This window comes from Rhizophagus irregularis, chromosome 18 (assembly GCF_026210795.1).
Source record: "Rhizophagus irregularis chromosome 18, complete sequence".
In the NCBI taxonomy this organism is placed as follows: Eukaryota; Fungi; Glomeromycota; class Glomeromycetes; order Glomerales; family Glomeraceae; genus Rhizophagus; species Rhizophagus irregularis.
The window spans coordinates 2,342,811-2,367,743 of NC_089446.1; the positions used below are offsets into that span (position 1 = coordinate 2,342,811).

Consider the following 24,933-nt stretch of genomic DNA (forward strand, 5'->3'; position numbering starts at 1 on the left):
TATATATATTATATTTATATTATATTATAGTACTATATTTTATTTTTTTTCTCGATTTAAATCTTTGAATAAATAAAATAAATAATAACAATAATATAAAAAAATTTTTTTTTTTTCTTCTCTTCTTGAATATGCATAATATTCGGGGTGAATTCAGGGATTTATTTAGGTAGATTATCTAAACAATTATTTATAGTATTGATAAGAAGGATTATTTAAGATTATTTAAAATATGGGGATTCTTTTTTTTTGAAAGTTCTAACCAAAAATTGAGACATTTTGGCTTTTTTGTCACACGTTAGCCCAAATTATCTGGAAACATTTGATTACGTGCACATTGAAAAAAAAAATAATTTAACCAAATTTAAACCAAATTAAGGGATATAAAAAGTTTTTTTTTTCATGTATTATCGTCATAAGAAGTCACGAATCAGAAGGAATCGAAAGGAGATGGAAAATATTTTTGATATTTTAAATGTCACATTTTTTTTTTCTCTATCCCTGGGGTTTATAATATATTAAATATTTAATATTTATATTAACGCGTCATCACAATTTTTTTACCTTTTTCAAGAGATGATCGATTACTAATTGAAAAAATGGCTTACCAAATAAGTCAAGTTATTTATTTATAATGGAGAATTTAATCCGAAAAGGCTTATTATTGGACAATTCACGTGGTTTTTTTCATCAGGAATGGAACATAATTTCCATAATTAAGTCATTATAGATTTTTTATATTATAATTTCTTTTTAATACAGTAATAAAAATGACATATTATTATATCTATTATAATTATGTATTTTTTTTTATTTTTTAAAAAAAATAAAAATATAAATATAAATACATAATTATAATTATATAAACAAAGAAATATTTTATGATATCTTACGTTCATTTCTACAATTTCTTCAATATATTTATTATAATAAAAAAAAAGTTTTTTTTTTTTTATACACGTATTTATTTTAGTAAACCAAACAAAAAGTTTTCACAAGCTGTATACAATATATTTGTGGCGTGGGCGAGAGTGAACTTGATTTAGTATAGATCGTTATGAAATAGTAAACACATTTACCGTATGAATTTTTTTTTTTATACAATTTTACAATAATTTTTTCGGCTTCGGTCTAAACAGGCTGGGATGATTTATTAATAGGATAATAATACTTTATTTTAAATTTTGCGATATAAAAAGAGTAAAAAAAATTCCATAAAAAAAAAAATTTTTTTTTAAAAAAAATAAATAAATAAAAAAAAATAAATAACAAAAACTTTCCTCTCACTTTTATTTTTTTCTTTTTCTCAGTTTATAAAATTTTTCTTATAAAAAAATTTTTTTTTTTCGACTAATAAAAAAAAATGTCAACACAAAATTTTTCAATCGAAGATTTAGCAATTTCATTAATTGATAGGTTGGATAGGTGTAATATTTTTCCACCACATTTAAATAATCCAGAAAAATTGATTTCTTCATCAAATACTTTAAACGGTTTATCAATAAAACATCCAAGAAGATCTCCAAACGCTTTTTTATTATGCAGAAAAAATGTACATCAAGAAGCAAAACGTAAAGGAACTTGCAATATGCGCGTAATAAGTAAAGTTACAGGAATTTTATGGAGGAACGCTTCACCTGAAGAAAAGAGCGTCTATGAAAGATTGGCTGATCGAGTAAATGAACTTCATTGTAAAAGGGCTAGTATAGTGTCTGATACTCCTCCTTTAACTAAAGTTAAAGAAACTTCTGGTTTTAGACCTTATTCTATCCCTTCACATTTAAATCCTTCTATAAATTTATTAAATTCTTCATTAACTACATCGAATCTTCCTTTACCGCTTCCAATTTCTTCTTATTCTCCTTCTTCCATTTCTCAAATTACTTTAAATAATCCTTCTTCTGCTTTTGATCAAAAAGATGACTTTTTTTTAAATAATTTAAATAATTCCACAAATTATTTTAACCCTTCCTCATCAGATTTTAATAATAATCAGGTTATTCTTCATAACAACAATAATGATAATCATATATTATCATATATATATAATAATTATATAGTACCTCCTCCTGTATCTTCGCATACCTTTTCTAATAATTTATGAGATTGTAAAAAAAATAGTATTGGTATTTCTTATTTTACTTTTTTTTTAAAAAAAAAGTACGCGTAAGATAATTATTCAGATATATATTTCATCATTTCATCTACAAATGTAAATTTTCAATAAATTTCCTTTAGAGAGAGAAAATTAATTGTTTACAAAATAATAATAATAATAATAAAAAAAAAATAAAAAAAAATTTTTATTATTAAAATATGTTACAAAGCCTAAACTTTATTTTAATTTTAAGTATTGATTTTCGTTATTTGATTGATATACAAAATATTAACATATAACAAATAAACAAAATCAAGTAATTGATTTCTAGAAAAAATTCTCATTAAAAAATTTACATGTGATTATTATTAATAAAATATTATTATATTAAATATGCAATTTTTTTTTTTTACGATGATAACTTGACAGTTTTTTTGTTTTTATATTTTTTTGTAACCCGAACAATTAATTGTAGATCACTCCTTCAATCAATGAAATCAATGGAATAACTCCGATATGGTAAAAATTCTTTCTTCTTGTATACTAATTCTAGAAAATTCATCTATCGGGTGAAAAGTATCCGATTTGAATTATTAAGGTAATTTTTAATCATTCTCCGAATAATTTTCATTTAATTTTAAGTTAACAAATAGGATTTAATTTAATATTTACTATGTGTCAATATTGTCAATGAATAATGGTTACAAATATAGTAACAATAAAAAAGAAAAAATATATATATTATAATTCTACTTTATAAGTAATTTATTATTTATTTTGGTAAGACTTTCTTTTTAAATGTAATATATTACACAATTTTCACTCTCTTGGCAAAAATTGTATTGAATATGAAAAAGCCACATACCAAAATGAGCGTCAGTTGATTGAACCTATCTTTGAACTTCAATCAGCCCCTAAATTCTTTGACATCAATCAGCAAGTTCTAAACAGAATTTATTTTTGGAATAATCAATTTCCAGTGGCTTGAAAAATATCATTACCTTTAATGTTATCTAAAATCAATTTTTTTCAAAAGGAACTTCTTGATAAGGTGTTATCTTTCTTTATTATAAAATTTCATTTTATGCATATGAATAACGATAACATTATGATGATATGATTCAATACAACAACATCACTTTTTCGTTGATTTTCATTTTCCCATTTGTGAGTTTTAAAACAGAATATTTTTTCATTTTTGGTTAACAAATATTCCCTTTTATGTTTAATAATTAAAATTACTTTATTCCGGATTCTCAAAGATATTCGTAAATATTTCGTTAAACCTTTAACTATTTTAAAATTGGAAAAAATAAGTTGCATTATTATTATTCAATCATTTAAAATTATTTAGTGACCTATATTTGTATTCATATTAATCTTGCAAAAGCCAAGAGTAAATATTGTAATAATCGTTTTTCATACTTAAAATGGTTTAACTTGAAAAATTGCTAACCCTTTTTTTTCTTAACACCATTAAAGAACGGATGTCATAAAAATCATTATACTATGATCGTTAGTGTCTCGGATTTTTTGTCGGATATCCGGTACCAACTGATAAACGGTTCGGATTTCTCGGATATTTGGATAATGGATAATAAACCTTATCCAGTTTAGGCATTGTCCATCTATAACTATTGTATAAAAATCCGTTTATCTTTCATCCGAACATCCGTCGGAACTCGGATTATTCGTAAATCCGACGGATTTCCGGATGACGGGATCGGATACACTAACACTACTACAACCCATGACGAATTATTATACCGTTATTAACCATTATTGGCCACCACAATTTTGACCAGAATTATGAGGTCCTTGGCCGGCATTAAGTGTAAAAAAAAGGAGTGTTATAATATATGCTTAAATTTTCGTATTACAGTACTAATTTTTATAGGTTGCAATTCTAACCAACTATGTTTTTTAAAAAAATAAGTGGGCTCATTTAAATCTTATCAAGTAATTTACGAATTTTAATTAATTGAAGCATGTTGACAAAAATTCGTTAAAAATAAAAAAAAAATGTCATACACAGAATCATTAAAATATTCAATTATTAATAATAAAATTCTGATCACAGAAGTCACAGACATATATACAGTTATACAATACGCATCCTTTTATTAAATGATTAAACACGGAGATAATCATTAAAAGTATTTGTCATCCCCGAATATAAACCAGACTTGGACTCATCATTCGTGTAACTAGGTTTAAATTCGATTAATCGACTCGTAGTACTGTACCAAAATTTAATTTTTGACGATAACTTAATTAACTTATGATACTTAAAATAGTAAATTAAAGAATTTTTAGGAAAGATAGACAATAATAACAAGTATTATAAGACTTGTAAAAGGGAGTTCGATAATTTATTATATTATCTTCTACGTATATTTTTAAAGGCTTAGCACTCATTATCCACCCAAAAAAGGAAATACTATTTTTGCTCATTGACCTTTTTTTGGTAAAAGCGCTAATTACTAGCTACTAATGACTTACACCGTGTTTACCTAAATACCGGTCGGCTTAGGAGGCGTTTTCTTTCATTCAAATGTATAGTTATACTTATTTAAGTAATTTATTATAAAAAATTAACAATATATAAAATGTATAATTTTTTTTTAACATGAATATAAAAGGTATGACAATAACATGAAATTTTAAAACATACTGTACTGTAAAAAGCATCTGTTCGATTATCATCAGTTCAAGAATGTAACTTCCATGCGAATAAAAACTGAATAAAAACTGATTTGGTTCAAGCGCAGTAGCAAGGTGAAGATCGTGATGATCAGGCAAGAAAGTTGTACCAAAGAAAAAAAAATCAAAAATTATACTGTAAATATCAGAAATTCAAAATTTTGGCATCGCTAATCGAGTTACATTCTTTGCTTTTACTAGACATCTAGACATAAACTTTGATCATTCTTTTTCATACCATTAACTTTTTTTTTTTTTAATAGATTGGGACAATTCTTGCTTCTAATATAAATGAAGAAGATAATATTCTTCGCTTCATCATTTCAGACGCATAAAATCACCAATACGACGTTAACACAATGCATAGAATAAAATGATTTTAAAATCTCATAATTCTTTATTTGCGTAATGTTATGCTCATTTGAATAATTAACGCGATATAAATTAAAAAATTTGCGTTTAGCGTTTGATTTGTCGTGGCCTCTATAGATTCGTACTTACTTACGAATCTTGGCTTTTTCCGTTCTTCGGAACTCAGAAGCCCACCCGATCCTAAAAAAAGAAGAAAAGAACGGTTATCTGATGGTATCTGATTTTATCATGCCGAATTTTATATTATAAATAAGAAAATCTTCCAGCTGAAGAAGATTTTAATGTTATAGTTTATGAAATAAAATAATTTACTTTTGTCAAATTGAAATTGAATAGAAATTAGAAAGCAGCAAGTTACTAGAGGTTATTAATATAAAAAAAACTTAAATTATTTTTAATATAACATATATACTGTATATATAACATATATAAAATTACTGAAATTTTTTTTTTGTCCTAATTGAGAGATCCATAAATTCAAAAAAAAAAATCACTCAATTTCAAGATCACTATGAAAATTCCATAAAAAATATCTGTAATGATTTGTTATGTACATTAAATTCCAGCATATTAAGTGATTTTGAATTCGTGGAATTCACGTGAGCAAATTTACCAAGTGCATCGCACCGTATAAAATTTTGTAGAACTAAAGATGACTTCTTTTCGATAAGCACATCAAACAATTAACAATATCAAAGTTTATATCGTATGATAATGGATGAAAAACACTTATAAAAATTTTTTTTAGAAAATTGATCATGAGTTTTTCTGGAGTTAAAACTAGAAAAATGATCATTCATCGGAGTTTTTTCCAGAAAATTTTTTATAGGGAACGATGGATTGCTAAAGACGGGTATCTATTTTATTTTAAGTTTGATGTTTAGTAAAGAATAGAGAGAGGGGTTGGGTTATCATATCACACAATCTAAGTGGTCTGGGAATGGACTTAAGTCTGCGCGAAAGGCCGGAGGCTATTATATCGCAGTGCCAAGAGCTATTACGTTAGGTATATTTTTTATTCTAATTTTTTGAGAAAAACAAAGGAATAAAGATTTTTTTTATTTCATTCGCAGTTCTGACTGAGTTACTAATCATTATCTTGCTACTTCTATAGCAACAACCCTATAAAAAATTTTTATCTGAATATTTCCGTGCTTTCGTAAAAATTCCGTGAAAATGATACATTCACGGATATCCGTGTTAGAGATGAAAATTTCCATGATTTAAGGCTATAAATTCCTACATTTACGGAGAAAAACATGGAAATATAAACACGGATCAACATTTTTTTACAAGGCAAGCACAAGACGAGGATGTAAAAATCGTTTTAAAGGAGTGTTGAAATTGAAAAAAATGAAATCGGAAAATAATTTATCGAGGATGAAGATAAAGCATGTATTCAGCATTGATATAATAAATACGCTGGTCGAAGTGGTATGGTTTCCACTATGGAAACCTTGATGTATGTAATTTAAACTTGTCCAATTTCCATAACATTTCCACAAAACTGGAAACTTCATTGAAATCTGGCGTACACCGTAGTTTTCACCAAATTTTAATAGTATAAACTTCGTGTAAACCATATCTCTTCGACCTGTGATAATATCGGAAATAAGGAGCCATAAACATCATTTAAGTATTCGAATTATATGATAAATAACACAATTTCCATAGACGAAAAAAAAAATTCTCTGATAATTAATTAAAGCCTCTACATTCGATCGGCCCTAGATATAGCGATATAATCTCTGAAAAGAATTTAAAGAATTTATTGGTAGATTCGGAATAACGAGGGGATAATGTTCAAGTGATTGAAAATGTCAAGCAAACTTCTAAATTTATTTTAAATTCATTCTTATTTTAACATATTTTTAACAATTATATACCGCTAACTACAGTATATAGGTGATGTTTTTTTATCCTTTTTTTTAAAAAAAAAGATTTACAGGCAAACCTCTATATACTGATACAGCTTTAAAATACCGGTATTGGTACATGTAATTCGTTAGCAAATTATAATGCGGGCCAAAATCTAGTTCTTGCCAGCATTATGGTTAACTTTTTGGCCAACCAATAATAATTTCAACCCTCATATGATCGTTAACTCAGCCAAATTTACGGTGCTGGGCAAAATTAAGTATTGATGTAACCAAAATATCGGTATATGTTGTGTACATTACTATAAATGAATAAAGGAATTAACATGGGCGGAATTATGGCATTTTTTGGCCTGCATTACTAAATCTTGGCCTGCATTACGTGCAAAAGTTGTTGCTTATTTTCGGATGAATACGGTATGTTATATCGTGAAATTATATAATATCGGTATAATGAGTTTTTTTATTAGTTGCGAAACGGGACAAAGGAAATTCATCGGTATATGTCAATTATCGGTATATAAACTATCGGTATATCGAGGTTAGACTGTAATATTAAAATTTATTTATCAAAAGGGCATTTTAAAGTTTAAAAGTATTTGACAAAAATATGCACAACAAGCAAATAAAGCAGCATCGTTCAATGTGATCGAAGTGTGATCTGTGATCTAAATTCTAAAGCGTGATCTTAAAGTGTGAAGATCTAAAAGTCAAGTTCAGAATTTACAGTGTGTAAGGGGTCTATTTATTAGAACACAAAAAAAAAATGGGTTATTAAAAAAAAAATTTCGTACGTGAGAAGACAATGTGCGTATCAATAAGTGAGAGTAATATGATTTCCTTTTATAAAGTTTTAAATGCAAAATGAATAAATAAATAAATAATGAAAAAAATAACGGTTGAACAATGAATAATAACATGTCTAAATGAAAACCAATGAAATACAATGAATAATGCATAATTGATAAAAAAAACCCCACCAACAATATTTTATTATTTTTTTTCGTCAATCGCACGATATCAAATAATCAAAGGTTTAAAATTATTATATTTGTTATTTATTTCCGGTTTTTTTTTAGTTTTTTTCGTAAAACATTCTAAGAGTTCATTTCCCACGTTATCAATAAAGTAATGTTAGTAAGCAACCTCTGAAATTTATGAAACACATTATAATTTTCAGAATTTTTATGTTTTTTTTTTATTCTTATTAGGAAAAAAAAAGGAATAATACAATTCAATACAGGAAAAAAAAATTATATATATATATATATATATTATATAAAATATAAACACAAGAAAATTTCACCTCAAATAATTCATTGACGTTGATAAGAGATCTAGGATCGATCCCCTAAAAGGGTAAAATGTTTGACCGAATTTATCTTAACCTTTAACTCAAACACACTTTCGACTCTAATCTTCTAAGTTCTTAATCATAGATAACTCACTCCGGATTCTCTATACTAAGAAAGGTTAAAAAAACTTTTTTTCCTTTACTTGGATCACTTGTATAATTTTGATTCATAACAGGAAAATTTTTGGTTGGGTAAAATTAATTATTTTATCTTAATAAAGCAACAAAACAGAGTTACAGTACAGTGGGTTACAAAAAGTGACCAACCACTTAAAAATAAATAAATTCAACTGTTTTCATTAATATCTTTATATTTATATTAAAATTAGAAATGTAAAATCCATTTTATGAACGTTTTTTCACGTAAGTAATAATAAAATTGTGTATAATAAATATTCAATTTTCAAAGTGAAAAAAATTTCAACTTTTTAAACAGAATAGCTAGAGTAAAGTAAATGCTAAAAATCGATTCTTTGACTTAAAATTTGCCTATCTTCAAAATATTAGAAAGATTCGATCAGTAGTTGTTGAGGAATCCACATAATTTTATACGCAGATCATCAATTTTGCCGATTAACAACTACGACTCAATTTTTAAAATGTTGAAATTTTTTTCTACTTTGAAAATTAAGTATTTATATATAATAGCAAGAAAATGGTTCAAAATAAGTTTTTACACTTTTAATTTTAAATAAAAATAAAATTATTAATGAGAATAATTAATTTTATTAATTTTCAGGTGTCGGTCACTTTTTGTAACTTACTGTATTATGATATTTATTAATTTGGGTTCATTCACTTCATTGTCAAAGTATTCAAGTTGTTTTTTTTTTTCTTTTTTTACCGTCAATTTTGGTCATAATCCATTAAATTTAGAATAACATAATTAATAATTGACCAAATTTAGTAAATTTATTTAAAAAATTCTTTTTTTACTTTATTTATTTAAATTATTCAAGTTTTTTTAATAAAATCCTAATGTGTTTCAATTCTATATATAAAAATTATATAAATCCTCTTTCAAAAAATAAGAACTCCCACTTACTTACTTTACGTTTATTGTTTAAATTTACCGTGAAAAAATTCAAAAAATTATTTATAATCATGCAGAGTAATTTTTGATATTACATGAAATATAATAATATGGATATCATGGATAATAAATATTCCTTTCAATGAGCTAATTTTCTTTGTGTACATGCATAAAGAAAAAATATAAGTTTTTTTAACAGAATTTTAAAAAAGTAAAAAAGTAAAATTTATGAATGGGCTAAAAAAGATGAAAAAGGTATTATAGTCTTGAAAAAACCAAACATTTCTCCAAAGGTTTTAAAGTAATTCTAAAGTAAGTTTTATTTGATTTAATTATTAAATGATCTTCATTTTGATTTTTTTTTTTATGAAATAATCTTCCCTTTTTGCACGCTTATATATTTATATTTATACAGGTGAGGTAATTTATTTAAAAACGACTAGAATATGCAACTTACTAGTATATTTCATTTATTTACAAAATAAATTAATCAACCGGTATATTTTTTTCTATTTTTCTAATATCAATAGGATTATTATTATTATAATTTTTTTGTTTTTCCAATTTTTTTTTTTGTTATTTTATTCATTATTATATGTATTTCTTCAAATATTTTATTTAAAAAAAGAATTTCCCAAATTTAATAAATTTTCTCGTTTCAATATATTAAAATCTTTTAAAATAATCATTACTTTAATTTTATATTTTAGATGTATCATTCATAACATTTGTGACTAATAATACTCCCTCAATTTCTTCGATTAAGAAATGATATGATTTTTTTTGTCCATTTTTATTTTTTTTTTAGAAAAATACATTTAAAGTTCGTGTTGCGTATTTCATTGGTATTTCGTTATCAACTGGTATACCCTTCCTTTGTAATTCGGGCCATAAAAAAATTTATCAAAAACATAAATAAAAGTGCCACGTTTCAAAATTAATAAGATATCAAGAGATATCAACAATTTCAGGCTATATTTACACTCATAATACGTGTTTAACCATATAATTTATTTATGTACCGAGCATTGTAAGGCATTGTAAGGCACTGTAAAGCATGGGAAAGAAATTGTAAAGCATTGTAAAGCCTTGTAAGGCATTGTAAGGCACTGTAAGCATGGGAAAAGAACAATATCAACTTCTTTTTTTCAAACAATTATGCAATTGTAACATAAATATAACGTAATCTACAATACGCATACAGTAATGTTTATTTAGCGCTCAAATAAAGTGAAAAAACGACAAACATAACAACACAAAGAAAGTGGAAAAACTAGATTTCATGGTACAAAAAATAAAATCTTAGCCAATCTCCTTTGGCCGTTGTAGATTGCGTCTAATTTGAATTATTAGGTTTTTGCGATAAATATATTAATAAGCGTGAAATCTTGAAGATCACACCATTCCCGCGTCCAGATGAAAAATCATTTCGAAATAGATCTGTTATAAATAACCCATTTTTTCAAGGTTTTTTTTTTTTACGAAGATTCAAAATTCATAATAAAATCAATAATTACTTTTGATATTAATTTCTTATTTCTTATACATTTATTTTTTTAAAAAAAATTATTTTATAACACGACATGAATCCAACCTACTTTCAACAATCCCTCGTTTCCACTCCTTCAAATCCTTTACGACAAAATAACACTCATGTTAATAATGTGATTTCTGCTCAACAGACGTCCCCATACATATATCAATCACCTGTTCAAACAACACCTTCGACTTATTCTGGTCAAGGGAACACCAATTATAATATTGCTTCTACGCATCAAAATGTTAACTTTTCAAACCAATATGATCCGATGTCGTTCCAAACTTCTATTCAAACCAACTCTCTTACACATTCTCCGAATCAAAATCCACCCGTTCACCTTAGTAAATTTTTTTATCAACCACTTAACGATACTTTCAATTACCATATTGAATGTGAAAAAATTTCTGATGAACATGTTATACAATTATTAAACCAACCGTTTAGTATTATGCAATTGAAAGAAAATGATTATTTAAATGTATTTTTTTATAAACAACGTTGCAACAATCAATTTTATCAGGTATCATGTAAAATTGTTTCTCCTTCCTTTTTGAATAAAAATTTTTATGGAACTGAAACTGGACAGAACATAAGCCAAGAAAAATTAGCCTTTACTTTATATCAAAAAGAAATTCTCAAACAAGATTTAGCATTATACCTAAGCTACCACTTACTTGATTAAGTTCATAAACAAATTGAGAATCAGAATAATTCTGATTGATATTTTCGTTTCCTTGCAAAGAATAACGAGGATTAGGATCGTCATTATTTTGTACCACCTACTAAACAAGAACTGGATTTATGTTTAGTTATATTTATTTGCTTAAAATTATTTAAAATATATAAATAACCATAGTATTTTATATCTATTATATCATTCTTAGCATGTTTTTTTTTTTGAATTAAATTATTAATAAAGTCAAGAGATTTTACTATAAACAATATTATACATATGTTTTAATTATCGCCGTTTTCAAAATGGTGTATGCAGTTATATTTGAATAAAAAAAAGAAACCGATAACCGATGAAAACTAGTCAGACCTCAATATACCGATACTCGATATACCGATATATATATTATAAAATCGACTATAACGATAAAATTTTACTTTCCCACTATATGAGAGAACATATATAATTTGAAATAACGATATTTTTCAATGATTTTCATAATGGGACCCAAACACGGGGTTTAACTGTATTGATATATATTCGAATATACAATTACCATAAATTGCCATATCATTTTGAAAACGGCGATAAATATTTGATATCACTCTAAAAATAAATTTGCTATAAATATTTAATATTTGATATCACACAAAAAATAATGTGAAACAAACAATAAATAACAATCATGCAATCAATACTAGATATAGCGAAATTATAATCAGTACCCTGAATACGCCGCAGTTTTATTAATGAGACTTCCACGGATAATGGTACTACTGTAACTTTACAAATCTGTAACATTAAATTTCAGGTCCGTACACCGAGTAACTTTTTGTACGAGAAACTTTACAAAATATTTTTTAGTATATGTTATTCTGAATCATTGGATTTTCTTGACTATTTTTTTTTTGATTCATCCATGCCTCACTTCCATGGATGAATTGGAATTATTTCTTTTGCCTGAAATTCATACTTATGATTAAATTTATTGGCAAAGAAAAAAAAAAGATCATATAATATGATAAAAAAGTACATCGACGTCGAACCCCCTGATCCCGGAGTAAATCTGTACGCGAAGGCAAAAATTCATTGTAAATTTGTATGCGAAAGCAATTTTTATTGTAAATCCGTACAACAAAGTAAATCATTGTTAGTTGAAATCCGTACTACAAACTTTGGTAAACTTTACGGGACTTTCAATTCCGTACAACGAGTGTGGGGCCTAACCTTAGTTATAATATGAAAAATTTTGAAAAATTTTATTAATATATATTCCGTATTTGGTTTTGGTATATTAAATATTTAGAACTGTACAACCTATCTTGCTTGTCAAATTTCGAAATATGTTAATCAGATTAAAAATTTAGGATAAACATTACTAATATTAACTTTTAATTACCCTTTACCGCTTATAATACTACGGTCGTGAAACAGCGGATGGCTACTTTTAATTAAAATAAGAATCATTAATGTATTAATGTTAATGAATGTGACTGAAAAATTTAGTTAAAATTCACGATAATTCCGATAAATCAATTGTGTTTCGTCCGATAGTTGGAAAGTAAAAAAATATTTGATGATTTTACAAAAATTGGTAAATGAATTTTTCACTAAGATAGTAAACTAAAATTTATTATGCATTAACAGGTTTTTTCTCCGATTTTCTCAATTATTTTAATGCGAATGATGCGGAGAAATCGACGAGATAGGGTTAAGAGTAATAATAGATCTTCCTGTTCTGATATTAATAATTGGATTGTTGATTAAGCAGAATACTGCGGATCTATGAAAGTGAATTATATATTGATTTTTTAAAACAACGCAAAAAAGCAAAAAAAAAAGTTGTAAATATCATAGTAAAGTCAAAAATTTCAAATGAAAAATGTATTTCGGTTTGTTTTATTTTATTTAAAATATAATAGTTCGTTTTAAGCTAAATATATGTTGAAATACCAATTTTTAAGTTCCTGAAGTAATGCTAAATTATATTTATTGTTAAAGTTAACAAAAAAACAATAGAAAAGCTCTTAAGATCTGATTCACAAATAAAAATGGAATTGCAATACTTTGATTTTTACTAAAATCTAAAAAGTCATAATATTTCAAATTTTTCTAACAGAATAGAATTTGGTCATTTACCTCTGACTAAAATTAAACATTAATTTCTTAATAATATATTTTTGTTTATTTGCTTTTGATTTAGTCCGTGGATTTATTGCCAAAGATTTGCACTATTCGTTCTGATTTAGCTTCCTCGCTGCGCTCAATTTTCTACTTGGTGTGATGATAATAACATCGACCGGCAATCTTGGCTTCTTCCCGAGACCAATCGGTCTTTGATTTTTCTTCTTCTCGGCCACAGCATCTTCCGTTGGTGTCCATGGCTCCGAGCGACAAAATTACGGGTGGTCTTTGGACTAAGCACTTGGATTTTCTGTGGCGTCGAACAGTTCGGGCTTGCGTCTCTAACTTAATTTTTGAGTTTTTTGGTAGATGTAGGTTTCGAGTTTTCTTTTGATTGATTATTGTAGTATATTTTGACTTTACTTATTAATTAAATTATAATACGTTTGCTGTTAAAAAAGAAACAAAGATTTATTTGTAGTAGAATTAATGTTTGGTATTATAACGATAAAAATAACAAGAAACACATTTTAAATATGCTTATTATTTTTCATTTGCATCGATTAAATATTCATGGTTTTTACTAGATAAGAAATCTTTGAATTCCGGCTGTGGCGATAGTGATAATGGTGTAGAATGTTTTCTGAGACGGGATGACAACAAAGTATTATATGATTGGTGACGTCTTCGTTATAAGTTATATGTTAAATATAGTTATCTTCGCTGGTATTTTCTCCTTTCTTCATCCATCAATTTATGATGTCTTGATTATTATAAAGCGATTAGAATGATTCCTAATATATTACTTACTCAGTCTTCATCTCACGTCTTAAACGTGAAACTGATTTTTTACAAATACGATATAAATATCAAATAATCTCGTTACATTATTTCTGCAACACCTGGCCGCAGGAGCAGGTTTTAGCCTTTTAGATACATCAATTATCACATCTGCGACACCCAGATTGACAAATGATGCTGCGCTTTCAACGCGAGTCTGACTCTTGTTACATTATCAATTGTTAAAACCATCGTACATCCAGCACTTCCCCACTTCGGCCGCAGGAGTAGGTTTTAGCCTTTTAGGTACATCAATTATCACATAGCCATTTCCAGCAAACACCCGGCTTGCCTTCTGTTGACACCCGGCCGCAGGAATATTGACAATTGATAATACTGATTTAAACAACAGACAAATAAAAATGAACATTTCGGTAGTAAGCTTGTGAGGATTTTCATTCAATTTGCTGGAAAACATCCGCCTCTGAAATTTTTTTGATAAAGAATATATATATCCCAGTCACAAAGACTACCCCATAGGTTAAGATCTTTGTTCCAGTAAGCTTGAGGACCATCAACGATATATGTAAATACACAAGTAGTTTATAACATATACATTCAAATACAACAATTGTGAAGAAAAGACTTACCTGGGAAACGTAGCTATACAAGTACTCCCAACGGTAGAACGATAGTATACGTTCTAGAGTGTAACGCCCTCGGAATATACTTCCAATACCATTTGATGCCCACCCTTTTAATAGCACTTTGAATCTTTGGATGACTTGTTTCTGAAATTTGAAATTTTAGTCGCATGTGAATTTGTTATTAGTCTATTTTACAAGGTAAATTTGTATAGGATTTTAGAATATAGAGTAGATAATAACTAATAAAGACCCTTACAATCGGAGCGAATTTAATAGATTCGACAAGGGAAAGTAATGTTTAAGTGATTTTACTAGGAGCGCTTATTATAACTCTATTAAGTAACGAAATATGACCAAGCAGACTATCTAAATTTACTTTAAAATTATTCTTATTTAACCTATTTTACTAAAATTAATTATCTATTATTATTGGTCAGTCTATTATGATCATGCTGATTTTGACGGACTGATATTTTTTTGTTAATGGCTAAATAATTGTTAAATATGACTATAAATTAATCCTTTAATAAGTTTTACAGTTTAGTTATTAATACTACAATAATGCCATGATCTTGCAATAACTATTATTTACAACAATGCTTAAATTTTCTACAAAATTACATGGAATACAGTTTACGACTCACATGTATGGATCAGTTAAAAGAATATTGATATTTGAGATAATTGGTATTTCATTATTCAAAGTTGTATTATTTATTTTTGAGATTTTCTATAATTATAAAATATTTGCAAATGAGTAAATATAATGGAATCGAAATAAATTTTTCATGAATGTCAGTCACGTGAGAGATTTTTTTTATCCCTTGAACCCATCTTTTTTTTAGGATATATTTAGGGTTTCAGACATTGGTTATGTCAACTTTTTTAGCGTCAACGTCAGTGGCATCACATTGCCATTTGACTCATGTGACTTCGTAAATGACTTACTTGGCATCAAATTGATTAAAAAAATTTATAATATATTGTTTAAAGCTTCTGACCAACTCTTGATGTGAAATGACTTAGACTTTTAAAACTTTTTCGTTATAATTATAGATGATACATATGCGGTGTGTTTTCAAGGTTTAATTTTTTTACGTACTACCATAAGTCCATAACAATAAGAAAACAGAAATGTCAGCTAATATCTCTTACTAATTATAAACAAATAATAATAATACGAATAATAATGTTCAAATAAATTAAAAAAGTAAACCAAAGGAGATAAATATACTGTTAATTAAAAGAGTAGTAAGCACAATAAAGGATATTTTGATATGTCAAAGTTGACATCAACGACATAACACAATATGACACGTCACTAACAAATGTTTGTACCCCTAAATATGATAAAGTCAATACTAATACTACATCTACCCCAAATTATCGTATACTAAAGAATTAATAATATTAATATTCCTATTGGAACACGTTACAACATGATTTACCGAATACCATTTCTCAAACATATCATTTCCCGAAAACAATTTTCCGATTTCCGATTTCCTGAACTGATCATTTCCCCGAAACTTTCAATTTTAATATATGGAAATTTTACTGGATTAATAAATGATGTATAGGTTTCTTTATAACCCATTTCATTTTGACTTGTCCATACGGTGCATAAAAATGATTGACTGCCATGAGATTATTTGACAATTAATTAACGAAATATATAATAAAAATAATAAGGCAATATATACGTACGTGAGAAAAAAGATCATCTGATGATTTCTTGTAGTGCATACTAGCATACAGTATATACTGTACAATAACTTGACATTCTTGACTCAATAATTACTTTAATCCTTGTTATTATATAAAATATAAATATTGTAAAAAAAGTATATCGGGAAAATGATTTAGAAAATTGACTTCGGGAAATGGTATAATCGGGAAAACGACATTCGGGAAGTGGTAAGTATGGTGATTAGTATGGTGACCCTATTAAAATTCCATACAGTAAGCTGATATTCATACTCGATATATTATTGACATTAATGATTTTGTTATCATCAACGAAATTTTCTATAATATAACGTAATTGAATCATTTTTAATATCTTGATCTTTAAAGAAAAATCGATCTATTTTTTATAAATCCAACAACGGAATAAAAATTTGATCATTTTGCATTTGACCAATTTAAATATCTGATATAAATTTAAAACACATAAAAAAAGAAAAATTCTTACAATATATGGCAGTTTATGTTTAAATAACATGAATCCAGCCGGTTTTATTCCTTACAGCATTCACGTTAATCATGTGATTTTTGCGCAGATGATGTCGTAGATGATGTCGTCGCGCAATAAGTTTTCACTTATTGTGATAATATGTGAATGGGTATATATCGATCACATGTTCTAACAAATTCTTTCAACGTTCCATTTTCAAGTTATTCTGCTGTACAAGGAATTATAATGCTATTTCTGTGCATCAAAATGTCTACATTTCAGATCAATATGACTCGATAATCGATATCGATTCAACAAACGTTCCAACCTCCTATTCAAACCAACTTTTTTGTCGAATCAAATTCTACCCATTCATCTTAGTTATATGAACCGCGTAACGTCGGTAACGATACTTTCAATTACCACGTTAAACGTAAAAGATCCTATACAATGATTAAATAAATCGTTTAGTATTTAATATATTTTTTTTTATTATTATTAGTTGAATTATTTTTGTGTATATTCATATAGCGATAGTGTTTTTTAATGCATACGTGTGTTGATGTGTTTTTTTTGAATTTAAAATTATATTTAGACAAATGGTTGCTATCATCTATTATTCTATTTAAATAAGTAGAATTCTGTGAAACAATCGATAAATCAATATAGGCACATAGAGAAATTACTGAGATTCGTTAATTAATATTATAATATAATTTACCTGCAAAATAACAAAGAATTTTTATTGATAGATTTTGTATTTTGATTGGTACATCAAACATTTTTAGAACTAAACCGAGTTGTATAATTAATTCTATCCTAGACGTGTTACCTGCAGATATTGAAACAGACTAAAAAATAAAAAATAAAATTTAAATAATTATTAATATTAACTTTTTTAATTAATTTATTATCATTTATAATGTTTACGCCCATAAAACAAATGAATGACCAAATTTTTTTTTTAAAAAAAAAGAAAATACCAGATTATGAATGTTTTAGTTTGGATTATAAAGATTATAAATAAATTTCTGATAAATTCATTGAAAAAAAAAACACGTATTTATATCAAACACTTTTTTTTTTTTAAAGTTTTAAAAATCAATTTTGCCAAGATTTTTTTTATATAATTATTATTTTAGAAATATACTGTAAATCATTCTTCATACGATAATAACCGAATGAAAAAAAAAAAAAAAAAATTAGATAAGATTATTCGATAGAATTATCAGAAAATTCCAATTTTCGCAAATCATATGAATTTCCTTTTTGGTCATCATTCTTTTTAACGAGATAACTTGTATTCACGTAACACTTAATTATTTATGATTTCTTTTTTGGTTAATTTGGTATAACTAAAAAGGAATAAACTGGTTGATACAACCCTATGTAAAAATCAGCCAAAATACCATATAAATTTTTTAATCTTCGCCTCAATCCTTTTTGGAAATATTACAATGCAAAAAAAAAAAATTTCACGTACGTTAGATTTTGTTTGATCTTTTACAAATAAACAATATTTAAAAAAATCGGTTGTATTGTTTTCTTTTTTTTTTCTCAAGGTTCTTTTATAAAAAAAAAATAAAAAAATTATATTATTATTATTATTTTATTATTTCTAAAAAAAAATCATGATGATTCTTTCTTTTTTTTACATATTATAAAATAATTAATTTATATTATATAATAATTAAAATTTTTTTTTTTTTTATAATATTTTTTAATAATAAAATTAATATCTTTTATTACATTTTAATTTACATATAAAGATATAAAGAGTCAATAGAATGAATCCAAATGAATATCAACAATCTCTTATTTGTCATTCCTTTAACTCTCTCTTATAACAAAATAATTTAATTATGTGTCTCTCTGCGACGTCCACAAATTTACTTTAAATAAGGGAACCGTTAATTAATAAATTTGTTTCAACGCATTAAAAATGGCAACTTTTAAAAACCATTATGAGTCAACAGATTCAACAAATGTTTCCATTTATATCCTCCAAAAAATAGTAATTCGCCCGTTTCGCCCGTTTCGCCCGTTTAACTTAACAATCAAACCTTTTCCAATTACAGAATTATGCGATGATCATGTTAATAAATCTATCCGTTTAGTATTATACAATTAAGAAAATGATTATTAATTACATTTCATTGTTGCAATAATCAATCATATCAGGTATCATATATAATCATTTCCCCTTCCTTTTTGAATAAAAGTTTTATAATACTATAAACAGTTAACTTTTACTTTATATGGAAAAGAAATCTTAAACCGAAATTTAAATATTATAAATAAATTGAATCCATTTTAAGTATATTATTGACTTTTTTAAATATTATTCATTTATATAGACACAAATATATACTGTATACTGTATATATATATTATCGTATTATAGTAATAAAAAAAGTAAACTTTATTAGTAAAAGTGAAAAAATTTAATTATTTTTGATATTAATAAATTTATACAAAATAATACCTTAATTAGAAGAAATGGTGGGAGAAAAAAAAAAAAAGCCCGGATTACTAATTAAGTTATAAAACAAAAGAAATTTCACTTTATATGCTGACTGTCTCGTGATATGTTCAAATATTGCTATATAATATGCATGCATGAAAAAAAAAAAATATCTACATGACCGGTAATATTTTTTGTGATTGAAACAAAAAGGTAAATAATAAGGCTGTACATTGGGCATGAAATAATTACCTTTTATGGGGTAAAAGCATAAATGATGTAAATAATGTTGATCAGGCAAAAAGGGACTCACATATTAAATATTAAGTAAAAAGAAACAATAATCACTTAAATTATAAAGACAATCCTTCCCAAATTTAAAAAACCAATTACATTTATTACATAATTTTTTAAAGATACCTATTTTAAGCATTTACTATACCCAAAAATTATTTTCAATCATCCCATGCATTTTTTATAGTGAAATTTCATAATAGAAAAATATATATATTTTTTTTTATTTTTTTTTTTCAAAAAAAAAAAAAAAAATACCTAAATTATTTTAAATCATTCAAACTAAATTAAATAATAATAATAATAATAATAATACTTTTTTTTTCAATTTTTTTTTCCTTTTAATTATCCCTTTTTTATAACGCGTTTTAATTAAATTTTTTTAGGTTTTATTTTTTTTAATTTTCGGGGTAACCTACATAGAACATGTGATCAATACATTGCACAACATCTAGGTGTAATAAACGTGCTAAAATTGGATTAAATGATTGGTATTTGAGAAATTTGATCAACTATTTGTATATAAATAAGAGAGTGTAACCCCATATTTTTTTTTCATAAACTTTTCGTCAAAAATTTTTATTACTTTTTTTTTTTTATCTTAAAAAAAGTCATTTTTTTAAAAAATTTGGTTTTTTTTATAAAAAAAAAAAATAAAAACTTTTTTTTTAAAAAATATAAATGGTTATGGCTCTTTTTATAAGGAATAATAATGAAGAAAAAATTGAACATGTCAAAAAAATTGACATGGTAAATGAAGTAACCGAATTTATTAAAAAACTAGACCATTCGAACATTTTTCCACCTAAATATTCGGCGAGTGAAATAATGGTTACAGATACAGATAAAGAAGGATTATCCAACAAAAGAACTATGACCGGTTTTTTTTGCTTTAGACATGTCGTTTACCTTGAAGTATTACAACAAGAACTTTTGGATTTTATAAAAGGCGGTATGTTTTTCGCACAGGTCGCTAGCGTTATGTGGAATGAAGCAAGTCAAGAAGATCGTGATAAGTATAAAGAACTTTCTTTGGAATTAAAAAGGTTACAAATTAATTGTCATAAGGATAAATCTTTTAATAATAGAAAAAAACCTTCAACTAGTCCAGTATTTAATATCAATAACATTAGCTTACAAAAAACAAAACCAAATAATAATATTATTAAAAAGAAAAAAAAAATTATAAACAAAAAACAACTTCAATCTGAACAAACTGTTGATAAATCAATTATTGAACAAACTCCACAACAATCAAGTACTTCTTTTCAAAGAATGTCTATAGCTTTTTTAGTGGAAAATTTATCTAATAATGAATCAAACGAAATAACTGAATTTATTAAAAAACTTGATTATACAAATATTTTTCCACCAAAACGTTCAGCGAAAGAAATAATGGTCACAGAATTAAATAAAGAAGGTTTACCTAGAAGAGCGATGAATTGTTTTTTTTGTTTTAGACATGTCGTTTATCTTGAAATAGTACAACAAAAACTTTTAGATTTTGTAAAAGATGGAGTATTTTTTACGCAGGTCGCTAGCGAAATGTGGATTAAAGCTAGTCAAAAAGATCGTGAAAATTATAAAGAACTTGCCTCGGAATTAAAAAAACTGCAGATTAATTTTCATAAAGACAAAACTTATATTAAACACAAACCAGCCGGCTCAGTGTTTGTTAATATGAACGACAATAATTTCCTGAGAACAAAAACAAATAATACAATTAGAAAGAGGAAAAAAAATACTAACAAGGAACAAGTGGTTAAAATCGAGAAATAATTTATATTTATATATATAAAAAAAAAATATTTCAAAAAAAAAATTTATGATAAACTTTATGCAACATTCAATTTATGGCTTTCTCGATTATCATTATGTTATATCCCCAAGATTAGTATTTATAATTAAGCTTTTTTTTACTAATTTAGCCTTTGATCCATTTACTTATTTCTAGTTTGTTGCTTTTTTTATTACGTTATCATAATAATATCAATTAGCTTCTCAATTTTTAGGTACCCGTTACTTTTATCTAATATATTGCAGAAGTTACTATAGATATTTTTATTTTATTAAGAATTCCTTCTTCCTCACTTTTTTTTTTTTTTTAAAAAAAAAAAAAAAAAAAAGAAAAAAAAAAAAAAAAAAAAAAAAAAAAAAAAAAAAAAAAAAAAAAAGATTTAGATTTTTTTCAAAAAACATATTATTTATAATATTACTTCTCCTTATTAGTGATTTCTATATTTTTTTCAAAGGCTTAATTAAAACATCTTAGAATATATATATACACATTTTTTATATTTGATTGTATTCAAATTACATTATTATCCAACAATAAAATTTTTATAGAAATAATATCAAAAAAAAATTCATCATAATAATAATAGTGATTTATATATCTAATTTAATATAAAATTTATGATCATAATCTCAACTTCAAATTGTTACAAGGAATATATTACTTTGTGATGAAGGTAAAGTTAACTAAAATAGTCGTTTTAATTTCATCAATTAAGGTCATCATATATTAATTAATACTAATTGCCTTTTTATTATCTGATTTCAGCGAGAAGAATCCTTAAAATACAGTTTCATATCATTAAACGAGCTTCAAAAAAAAAAAGAATTTTAAAAAAGAAAATATTTAGGAACTAGCAACATAGTTGTTTAGACGTCAAATCGATTGAGTACGAAAAAAATATCGTCACATTCTGTATCATCTGCATAAAATTAACAATGGAACTGTCAGGTTTAAAAGAAAATTTTGGAGATAATTATCAACGTGACTGTTTAGACGATGAATTATGAACTGTTTAAAAGCAAGAAAACGAGATAATCGTCTGTTAACGAAAACGAAGGTTGAGATGTCCATTTAGGCGGAACTGTTTGAGTGTTATTTGGACTTTATAAAAGAAAATCTTGGAGATAGTTATCAACGTGGCTGTTTAGGCGTAAATCAGCTGAGTACTTGAGTTTGGACTTAGAAAATATATGTGACACATTTCGTATATGAACTAATAACGTGTACTGTTTAGACGTTTTTTTATCGGTTTATCTACGACACGACAAGTTTTGAGAGTGATCTTATGTTGATGAAAGATACAACTATTCATCCTAGATGTAGTAATTTTGGCATGTGGGAATATTTGGAAGAGGAAGTAGATGATCGTGGCGGCGTTCCTAAAATAATCGTAAATTGCATAATCAGATAATAAATTTCAAAATCTTAAGATAATCAGTAATTCAGTATAAAATCTTTTTGTATAACCTTATTTAAATAAAATAAATCTTTTCATTAGACAAAATTTAAAAATTATTATTTTTTTTCTTTGATTATAACAACATATAAAATAATGTATATATTAATTATAAAGGCTTTTAATTAAGGTTGACACCTCAACTGATTTTTAAATAGTTGCGAAATTATGGCTATATAATAAAACTTAGAGTTGCGGGTTGCGGGTTGCGGATTGCGATTAGTAAGGCCTAGTTGCGGTGTCAACTCTACTCTTAACCCGCCAGGAATAATGTATGATTCTATATGCAATGTTTGAATGGGATGTTAAGTTAAACCTTTCTTTAGATATATAGCAAAAGGACTAAATTATTTACATTCCGTTAAAATTGCTCATCGTGACTTGGTAAGCTAAATGAATTTCCAAGGGAACAATAGGATAAACTTTGAGAAGAATATTTTTTTGTTTCAGAAAATATTGACTTCCCTGTTAATAGAAAATACACGTCTTTATCCATATCCAAATGAACCATATTTTTTAGGAAATCCTTGTGATGTTGCTAATTTCAAATTCAGTAAATTTTCTCGCTATTACTGATCTTAACTCTTTAAAATTTTGCATCATGTCACTTTTCATTTTATCTCATGATAAAAACAGCCACCATCTTAGAATTTAATTCTCGTCAATATCAAAAATTCTCTATAAATGCCTCGGAACCATAAAAATCACGCATTCAAAAGAAATCATATAAACTTGTGCTGGGCAAAAACGCAAATGCATGCATTTAAAAAGGAAATACACTTACAGGGAATGCATTTATGAGGTTGATTGTACATTTTTACATAACTTCTCAATTAAAATGTTTCACTCGTAAACTATGACTTCGACGGTAAATCCACCATTAGAGCATTTAAATTAATAGCGTCTTTCCTCTTAAACATAAGTACACTATAAGTACTTCGCGAATAAATTTTAATCCCTCATTTTTTAATTTCTTCTGACCCATTCGATTTAAATTAACATAATGAATGAATGGAGTTAAATATTTTCGAATCCCTTCGGTTTCTTTTACATATTCTTTTTTAGCTTGCATTAAGGTAGGCACAATTCCCACATTCCAATTTCTGGTGTTGCAAAATATTTTTTAGTATCAAAAGTTCTTTCCTAATAAATATTTTATATATATATCTGGAAGCAGTAGCTTTATATTTTATGCGTGCATAAAACATTCCTATACTAGCATCCCATCCAGACGTATCCAGAGAGCATTAATCCTTAAAAAGATGCATATGTCAAGATAATGGAATGTATGAGAAAGGGTCATTTATTTATTCTTCTTGTATCAACAACATAAGAAAGCGTTTGCATCGCTCATCATGGTCGAAAAAGGTGCCGATGAATTCAACAAGATAACAGTGAATTATATATATATCTAATGATAATGAATTTGTAAAATATTAATATTAGAACGTGTCGCTTCTCGTGAATTCATTGTTCTAATTTTTATCCACAGCATGTTTTTTTTTACTCGCTGTTTTTACGTGAGAAAAACTTTATTTCATTTT

The 24,933-nt window shown here is 25.9% G+C and overlaps 5 protein-coding genes across 5 annotated transcripts; 4 read left to right on the plus strand and 1 right to left on the minus strand.

The window, feature by feature from the left end:
• The first annotated feature begins 1,222 nt into the window (after positions 1 to 1,222).
• On the plus strand, positions 1,223 to 2,277 carry OCT59_010156 (uncharacterized protein). The gene has a single exon (XM_025324780.2). It carries the CDS (start codon positions 1,364 to 1,366, stop codon positions 2,102 to 2,104), a length of 741 nt encoding a protein of 246 aa, XP_025184424.1. The 5' UTR covers positions 1,223 to 1,363; the 3' UTR covers positions 2,105 to 2,277.
• Positions 2,278 to 11,020: 8,743 nt separating this feature from the next.
• OCT59_010157 (uncharacterized protein) lies at positions 11,021 to 11,659 on the plus strand (the record flags this gene model as incomplete). The annotated part of the gene is made up of 1 exon (XM_025330115.2): positions 11,021 to 11,659. The coding sequence occupies one exon, from the start codon at positions 11,021 to 11,023 to the stop codon at positions 11,657 to 11,659; it is 639 nt and encodes a 212-aa protein (XP_025184423.1).
• A 4,986-nt stretch (positions 11,660 to 16,645) lies between these two features.
• OCT59_010158 (uncharacterized protein) lies at positions 16,646 to 16,925 on the minus strand (the record flags this gene model as incomplete). The annotated part of the gene is made up of 2 exons (XM_025314745.2): positions 16,646 to 16,838; positions 16,909 to 16,925. 2 exons carry the CDS (start codon positions 16,923 to 16,925, stop codon positions 16,646 to 16,648), a joined length of 210 nt encoding a protein of 69 aa, XP_025184422.2.
• A 3,767-nt stretch (positions 16,926 to 20,692) lies between these two features.
• OCT59_010159 (uncharacterized protein) lies at positions 20,693 to 22,491 on the plus strand. Its single transcript, XM_025314743.2, has 2 exons — positions 20,693 to 22,043; positions 22,388 to 22,491. The coding sequence occupies exon 1, from the start codon at positions 20,817 to 20,819 to the stop codon at positions 21,912 to 21,914; it is 1,098 nt and encodes a 365-aa protein (XP_025184420.1). The 5' UTR covers positions 20,693 to 20,816; the 3' UTR covers positions 21,915 to 22,043; positions 22,388 to 22,491.
• Positions 22,492 to 22,936: 445 nt separating this feature from the next.
• OCT59_010160 (uncharacterized protein) lies at positions 22,937 to 23,344 on the plus strand (the record flags this gene model as incomplete). The annotated part of the gene is made up of 3 exons (XM_066132852.1): positions 22,937 to 22,990; positions 23,062 to 23,091; positions 23,168 to 23,344. The coding sequence occupies 3 exons, from the start codon at positions 22,937 to 22,939 to the stop codon at positions 23,342 to 23,344; spliced, it is 261 nt and encodes an 86-aa protein (XP_066000458.1).
• Positions 23,345 to 24,933: the final 1,589 nt, after the last annotated feature.

What these genes read in the sequence shown, in the direction of transcription:
- OCT59_010156 (XM_025324780.2), top strand. Translation starts at nt 1,364, where the DNA reads ATGTCAACACAAAATTTTTCAATCGAAGATTTAGCAATTTCATTAATT.
- OCT59_010159 (XM_025314743.2), top strand. Translation starts at nt 20,817, where the DNA reads ATGGTTATGGCTCTTTTTATAAGGAATAATAATGAAGAAAAAATTGAA.